The sequence below is a fragment of the Mandrillus leucophaeus genome, unplaced genomic scaffold, assembly GCF_000951045.1.
Source record: "Mandrillus leucophaeus isolate KB7577 unplaced genomic scaffold, Mleu.le_1.0 Scaffold1005, whole genome shotgun sequence".
Taxonomy (NCBI): Eukaryota; Metazoa; Chordata; class Mammalia; order Primates; family Cercopithecidae; genus Mandrillus; species Mandrillus leucophaeus.
In genome coordinates, this window is record NW_012098155.1 from 488,794 (window position 1) to 497,142 (window position 8,349).

Here is an 8,349-nt window from a genome sequence, read left to right on the forward strand (position 1 = left end):
TTTTTTTTTTTTTGTGCACATTAACCATCCCCACTTTCCTCCCACTTCCCCACTACCCTGCCCAGCCTCTGGTAACCATCCTTCTACTCTGTATCTCCATAAGTTTAATTGTTTTTATTTTTAAGTTGCACAGGTAAGTGAGAACATGCAATGTTTGTCTTTCTGTGCCTGGCTTATTTCACTTAACATAATGACCAATTCCATCCGTGTTGTTGCAAATGACAGGATCTCATTGTTTTGTGTGGGTGAATAGTGTTTTTGTGTGTAAGTACCACATTTTCTTTATCCAGTCATTTGTTGATGAACACTTAGGTTGCCCCAAATCTTGGCTATTGTGAACAGTACTGCAAAAAACATGGAATGCAGATATGTCTTCGATATCTGATTTTCTTTCTTTGGGGTATATACCCAGCAGTGGGATTGCTGGATAATATGGTAGCCTTATTTTTAGTTTTTTTGACCAACCTCCAAACTGTTCTCCGTAGTGGTTGTATTAATTTACATTTCCAACCACAATGTATGAGGGTTCCCTTTTCTCCACGTCCTCACCAGCATTTGTTATTGCCTCTCTTTTGGATATAAGCCGTCTTAACTGGGGTGAGAGGATATCTCATTGTAGTTTGATTTGTATTTCTCTGATGATCAATAATTTTGAGCATCTTTTCATTACCCATTTGCTATTTCTAAGTCTTCTGTCTTCTTTTGAGGAATGTCTATTCAAATCTTTTATCCACTTTTTATTGGATTATTAGATTTGCTCCTATAGAGTTGTTTGAGCTCCTTATATATTCTGGTTACCAATTCCATGTCAGATCGGTAGTTTGTAAATATTTTCTCCCATTCTATGGGTTGTCTCTTCACTTTGTTGATTGCATCCTTTGCTGTGCAGAAGCTTTTTAACTTGATGTGTTTCCATTTACCCATTTTTGCTTTGGTTGCCTGTGCTTGTGGGGTATTACTCAAGAAATTTTTGCCCAGACCAATGTCCTAGACATTTTCCCCAATGTTTTCTTGTTAATAGTTTCATAATTTGAGGTCTTAGATTTAAGACTTTAATCCATTTTTATTTGATTTTTATATATGACAAGGGATAGGGATCTAGTTTCATTCTTCTGCATATGGATATCCAGTTTTCCCAGCACCATTTATTGAAGTACGTTCCTGACACCTTTGTTGAAAATGAGTTCACCACAGGTGTGTGTATTTGTTCCTGGGTTTTCTGTTTTGTTCCATTGGTCTATGTGGATATTGGTCTTTGTGTCTATTTTCTGGTCTTTTCCATTGGTCTGTGTGTCTCTTTCTCTGCCAAGACCATGCTATTTGGGTTGCTGTAGCTCTGAGGTATAATTTGAAGTCAGATAATGTGATTCCTCCAGTTTGTTCTTTTTGTTCAGGATAGCTTTGGCTATTCTGGGTTGTTTGTGATTCCATGTAAATTTTAGAATTGTTTTTTCTATTTCTGTGAAGAATGTCATTGGTATTTTGATAGGACTGCATTGAATCTGTAGATTGTTTTGGGTAGTATGAATATTTTAACAATATTGATTCTTGCAATCCATGAACATGGAATATCTTTTCATTTTTTGTTGTCTTCTTCAATTTCACTGTTTTATAGTTTTCGTTATAGAGATGTTTCACTTCTTGAGTTAATTCCTAGGTATTTAATTTTATGTGTAGCTACTATAAATGGGATTACTTTTCTTTCTTTTTCAGGTTATTCTCTGTTTGCATATGAAAATGCTACTGATTGGCCAGGTGTGGTGGCTCATGCCTGTAATCCCAGCACTTTGGGAGGCCGAGCCTAATGGATCACTTGAGGTCAGGAGTTTGAGACAAGCCTGGTCAACATGGTGAAACCTTATCTATACTAAAAATACAAAAAATTAGTGGGGCATGGTGGCACATGCCTGTAATCCCAGCTACTGGGGAGGATGAGGCAGGAGAATCACTTGAACCCGGGGTCAGAGGTTGCAGTGAGTTGAGATTGCGCCACTGCACTCCAGCCTGGGAGACAGAATGAGACCCTATCTCAAAAAAAAAAGAAAAAGAAAAAGGAAAAGAAATGCTACTGATTTTTTATTTATTTGTGTTGCTTTTGTATCCTGCAACTTTACTGAATTTATCAGTTCCAATTGTTTTTTGGTAGAATCTTTAGGTTTTTCCAAATATAAGGTCATATCATCTGCAAACAATGATAATTTGATTTCTTCCTTTCCAGTTTGGATGCTGTTTATTTCTTTCTCTTGTCTGCTTTGCTCCAGCTAGGACTTCCAATGCTATGTTGAATAACAGTGCTGAAAATGGGCACACTTGTTGTGTGCCAGATCTCAGAGAAAAGGCTTTCTGTTTTTCCCAATTTAGTGTGATACTAGCTGTGGGTCTGTCATATGTGGTTTTATTGTGTTGAGGTATGTTCCTTCTATACACAGTTATTTGAGAGTTTTTATCTAGAAGGATGTTGGATTTTATCAAGTGCATTTTCAGCATCGATTGAAATCATTACATGGTTTTTGTCCTTCATTCTTTTGACATGATGTATCCCATTGATTGATTTGTAATATGTTGAACCATTTTTGTATCCCTGGGATAAATCTGACTTGGTCGTAATGAATGATTTTTAAATGTGTTGTTGAATTTGGTTTGCTAGTATTTCATTGAGAATTTTCATGTCAATGCCCATCTGGGATATTGGCCTATAGTCTTCTTTTTTTGATGTGTCTTTGTCTGGTTTAGGTATCAGGGTAACACTGGCCTTGTGGAATTAGTTTGGAAGTATTACCTCCTCCTCTATATCCTGCAGTTTATATATTTAGCCTTTTGCATGTATCGGGGTTTCCTACATTATCTAATAAATGATCTTTTTTTAGTGTTTATGCTAAAAAATAATATGTTCTGTGCCTATGGGCTATAAAGTTATAAACAAGTATATATAGCCTATTAATTGTATTTTTCAGAGTTTTGATGTCTCTAATTCTTTCTTTATCCATCTGTTTCTGCAGGAGGTATATTAAGATTTTAAATCACTGAGATAGCTATTTCATTTGCACATCTGTCAATTGTTGTTGTATATACTTTAAAGTTGTAAGTTGTATATGTATTCCTATATTCTCTTTTACCAGCATCCTATATCCCTCTTTGGCCCACTGGTGATTTCTTGCTTTAATATATATTCAGTCAGATATTAAAATTTTATCCAACTTTTTGATGCAAGGTTTATCTTTAGAAGTTCTTTTTCCATCCTTTTGTTTTTCAAACTTTCTATATCTTTGTTTGAACTGTCTGTCTTATAGGACATATATTGGTGGCCTTTGTTTTCTTATAATCAAATCTGTGATTATCTGTCCTGTATTTACTGATTTTTAACTTTTTCTGAACAATATATCCTGTTGTCTTAAGATACATTACTGTTATTATTGAATTTATTTTTGCTTCAGTATTTTCTCTCTTTTCCTGCTCACTATGGGGTAGATTGAGTTTTCTTCTTTGTTTGTTATGTTTATTCTCTTTTAGCTGAAGACTGACATTCATGCCTCTTTTAGCTGATGCCTCTTTTAGCTAAAGACTGACATGCGTCATTATTTTCCCCTATGATCAAAATGTTTTCATATCTATATTTGTCCCTTTCAAGATAAGTACTTTAGTACACTCTTTGGTCTTCCCCACACTTCCACTCTCGTTATGTTAATGCTATGTAGAATTATAATTTCTGGTTGTTATAGAAATATTTTCTCTCTCTTTTTTCCTTGGACTTCTGCATACTCATGCTTGTGCTCTCTCTCTTTTAGAAAATAGCAAACTAATAAGAAATTGTTTCAAACTTACTTTTTATATCTATTATAGGCTTATCTTCAATTTATTCCTCTTTTCGAGTACTTCTTCCAAGAGAGTTTTCAGAGTAGGTTTTTGTGTAGCAAACCTTCTGAGAACTTTAATCAAGACTGTTTTTGATATGCCCTCATATCTGAATGGCAAGTTCGTTATAAAAGTCTAACTTCAAAGTTATTTTCCTTTAATATATTAAAATCTCTAATTCCTTAAAAATATTATTCCATTTTCCTGTTGCTCCAGGGTCACTCTGAAGAAGGTCAATGTTACTTCAATATTTATTCTTTTATAGTGTATCTACTTTTTCTCTTCGTATGTTCTTAAAATTTTCACTTTACCTTTATGTTCATAATATCACTATAAATTCTCTAGTTGTGAGTTTTGGTACTCTATTAGCCCTTTTAATATATACTCTTTTATTTTTAGTTCTCTAAATTAACAGGAGTCTTAAACTGTGAGATTCTTTGTTTCACATGATTGAATGAGTTGGACTTTTCCGGTTCAAGAGTTTGCAGCATCCAAGCTCTAATAAAACTAAGCTGTTTTCTTAGTACTTACATGTGTTCTGGATTTTATAGATTTTCTTTGATTTTTTTAATGTTTGTTTGTTTGGTTGGTTTTTAAGACAGGGTTTCAGTCTGTCACCTAGACTTGAGTGCAGTGTCCTGATCTCAGCTCACTGCAGCCTCGACCTCTTAGGCTAAAGCAATCCTCCTGCCTCAGCCCCCCAAGTAGCTAGGACTACAGGCACCCACCACCATGCCAGCTAATTTTTTATATTTTTTGTAGAGACACGGTTTTGCCATGTTGCTCAGGCTGGTCTTGAACTCCTGGGCTCAAGCCGTCCATTTGCCTCAGCCTCCCAAAGTGCTGGGGTTACGGTAGTGAGACACTACGCATGGCCTTTTTTTTTTTTATTTTAATGAAAATGCAATTTGATATTTTTTTCCTTGTTGCTCTGTGAGATTTTCAGAATAGATACCTGTCTTTAAACTGGTGCCAAGATTTTGAAGATTTTGATTTATATTTATATTTTGAGAATTTTCATTTGGTTTTTTTTTTAAGAAAATAAAAATATCAGTTGGCAGGTTTTGCTCTCTCTCCCTTTTATAAGCATTCTTTCATCTCCCTCTAGCAGGGCCTACAAACTTTCCACTCTTCTCCAGTTATAAGTTTTGGGTGCCTCTTGTGTTAGTTTTAACATTTTTCAAGAATTTCCACATGCACATCAATGGTTTTACTTTTGAGCCTTATTATATATTCATCTTTTCATCAGCTTTACAGGTCAGTATATGTGGCAGTCTGAGCTTATGGAAAAGTTTTCTATATAAACACACCAGTTTATTCAGCTACCCCATTTGTATTATACCCACATTTGTATAATTTTTACATTAATAACTATGCAAGCTGTCAACTGTTTAATAAATTGTTACTCACCAAATTATGTGATTCATAGAAATATAGAAATGTCACAAAGATCAAAATTTAAAATTATAATGATTTTAATATTAAATTTGGAGTAATTCAGTTTTTTATTTAATGTTGTATTTTTGATGGCTTACACAGTGACCAGCCATGTGTAACACACCCACATAGTAATATATCTTATTTAAAAATATTCTGTAGTTGTGCTCTTTATACTATTTGCTCACTTGAGGTACAAGAATCTGAATCACATTTAATAGGCAATTGTGATCTGTCTGACTTATTTACATATCTGTCTCTTACATATCCAAAGTGAGTCATTATCTCCAAGTAACTAAAAGATTCACTGAGAATTACTGAAACCGCATCATTGAATAAGAACTACATATAGTTTGCCATCCAGCTGATTCTAAGGAACATCATATATAGTCATGAATATTTTATAGTAGGATTATGATTTTATTTCAAAACATTCCAAAGTAAGAAATTTGTGAAACTCATTAGCCAGGTGGGATAACCTATCTGAGTATCTCTTTAATTATCCCCACCCTATGATCTGTGCATACAATGCTATTCTTATTCTATACCTGTGTGACTTCTTGCTTATATTCAGGTAGGTGTCTAGGCTTATGTTATTAACTGCAGAGGATTCATAAGTTCCGGCCTGAAGTGGAGAGTCTCATAAATTCCACTTAAGAGATCAATTCCATTTAATCTTTTAAAAATTCTGCCAGCTGATTGCCTACCTGCAGTTCTTGCCATAGAAGCTGCCTTTTTCTCCATTGTACAGTCCTACTGGGTATTTCCTTCACCTGCTTTGTCTCATTGTAGGGATGCAAGGAATGAAAACTGGAATGGAAGAGATCGGTGCAAAAGAAAAGATAAATCCCACTTTTTTCTGTGGACATAGTTACCATTCTATCTACAGTGAAATAAACCCTCCTTTAGAAGGGTTTCCCTTATAATACCTTAGTTAAAATATTAAGTATCTTTCCAAGCTGCAGCTGCTCTTTGGAATATTTTAATTTATAACATCATGTCTTTAATCTTGTAAATTTTATTTACTGTCTTAAAATATTCTTAACATTGAAACACTAAAATAGTCATTACAAAATTGAAAACCTCTCTTAATAGTGATTAGAATTACAAAAAGGTCTAGAACCTTTTATGTTTTCTTTTAGTGTAGGATAATTAGATGGTTATACACTGGTAACCTCTGGTAACCTCTAGTTTTTCAATGTTAAACAATGGATTCTTAATCTGGGAGAGGATCTATGAATTTGCTATCAGGTGTCTGTGAACATAAAATTTTGTGTTCCCTGTATTTTTCTGGAGACAGTAGTAATAGTTTTCATTATTCTCAGAGACAGAGGTTGGTGAACTAAAAAATCAAGAACTACTATCTTAAAGAGCAGTAATTGGTACCTAGTTAAGAGAGATTTTGGAAGACAAAAATTTAAGGGTTCAATTTGCAGTGCATTTTAAATTTATGTATTTATTTCCTTTTAGAAAGTAATATGTATTGCAACTCAGCAATTGGGTTTACAAAACTGGTCATCTCAGAAAGAGAAGATTATACAGTTTTATAATCAACTTCGGGTAAGTATAAAATGACATGTTAGCAATTTTGCCTGTGTTTCAATAGGAATTAACAAAATAAAGGGCAAGAATAATAATAATAAAAGAGAGATGTTACAGGTATAATATTTTTTGAATTCAGTGATTTATTAATTGTTAGTCAAGACTTTATTATTTGACTTTCACATAACTCAACAAATGGATCTTTTCACCTTCATCTCCTTAATACATATACATAAAAACCCTGCAAATGTAATGTAAAATATCCTGCATTCCATTGCTATACCTTCTTTGAATTTCCTATTTTCCATGAATGAACCATTTGGATAAACATCAGAATATGCATTTCCCTGATTGCTAGTAAGATTGTATATCCTTTTTTATACTTATTAGCCATTTGAGTTTTCTGTGAATTGCCAGATTATGTTATGTACTCATTTTTTAATTGGATTGTTTGTCTTTTTCTTAGCAAACTTATAGATTTTTCATTATGCATTTATATATCATAATTTTTCTTTTTTTTCTTCTTCTCCTCCTCCTTTCTCCTTTCTTCTTCTTCTTCTCTTTCTCCCTCCTCCTCCTCCTCTTGTTCTTCTTCTTCTTTTTCTTCTTCTTCTTTCTTCTTTCTTTTTTCTTCTTTCTTCTTTCTTCTCCTTCAATAGAGTCTCACTCTGTCACCCAGTCTGGAGTGGAGTGATACAATCATAGCTCACTGCAGCCTCCAACTCCTGGGCTCAAGTGATCTGAATATCTAGGGATGCAGGCACATGACACTATGCACGACTAATTCCTTTAGTTTTTGTAGAGGCAGGGTCTTGCTGTGTTGCCCAGGCTGGTCTCAAATTCCTGGCCTTAAGCAACCTTCCTGCCTCGACTTCTCAAAGTAGTGGGATCACAGGCATGAACCACGTCCAGCCTATATCATAATTATTTATTGGTTATGTGCATTGCAAGTAAATTCTCTGTGTCTTTGCTTTTTAGAAATGTCTATGGTGCTCAGTTTTACAGAAGACTTTTTTTTTTATTATACTTTAAGTTCTAGGGTACATGTGCACAACATGCAGGTTTGTTACATATGTATACATGTGCCATGTTGGTTTGCTGCACCCATTAACTCGTCATTTACATTAGGTATATTTCCTAATGCTATCCCTCCCCGCCCGCTCCCCACAGTAGGACCCAGTGTGTGATGTTCCCCTTCCTGTGTCCAAGTGATCTCATTGTTCAATTCCCACCTATGAGTATTATACCACATGTGGTATTTGGTTTTCTGTTCTTGCGATAGTTTGCTGAGAATGATGGTTTCCAGCTGCATCCACGTCCCTACAAAGGACACGAACTCATCCTTTGTTAAGGCTGCATAGTATTCCATTCCAGTGTATATGTGCCACATTTTCTTAATCCAGTCTGTCACTGATGGACATTTGGGTTGATTCCAAGACTTTGCTATTGTGAATAGTGCCGCAATAAACATACATGTGCATGTGTCTTTATAGCCGCATGACTTATAATCCTTTGGGT

At 34.6% G+C, this 8,349-nt stretch overlaps 1 protein-coding gene across 1 annotated transcript in view; it reads left to right on the forward strand.

The window, feature by feature from the left end:
• Positions 1-8,349, forward strand: part of LOC105534982 (dynein heavy chain 14, axonemal) — a gene marked incomplete at its 3' end in the record, with an annotated part of 322,900 nt that overhangs the window by 118,426 nt on the left and 196,125 nt on the right. The window contains exon 15 of the mRNA XM_011973918.1: positions 6,760-6,849. Coding sequence (XP_011829308.1) covers positions 6,760-6,849 — 90 coding nt within the window. The remainder of the gene's footprint in view (positions 1-6,759; positions 6,850-8,349) is intronic.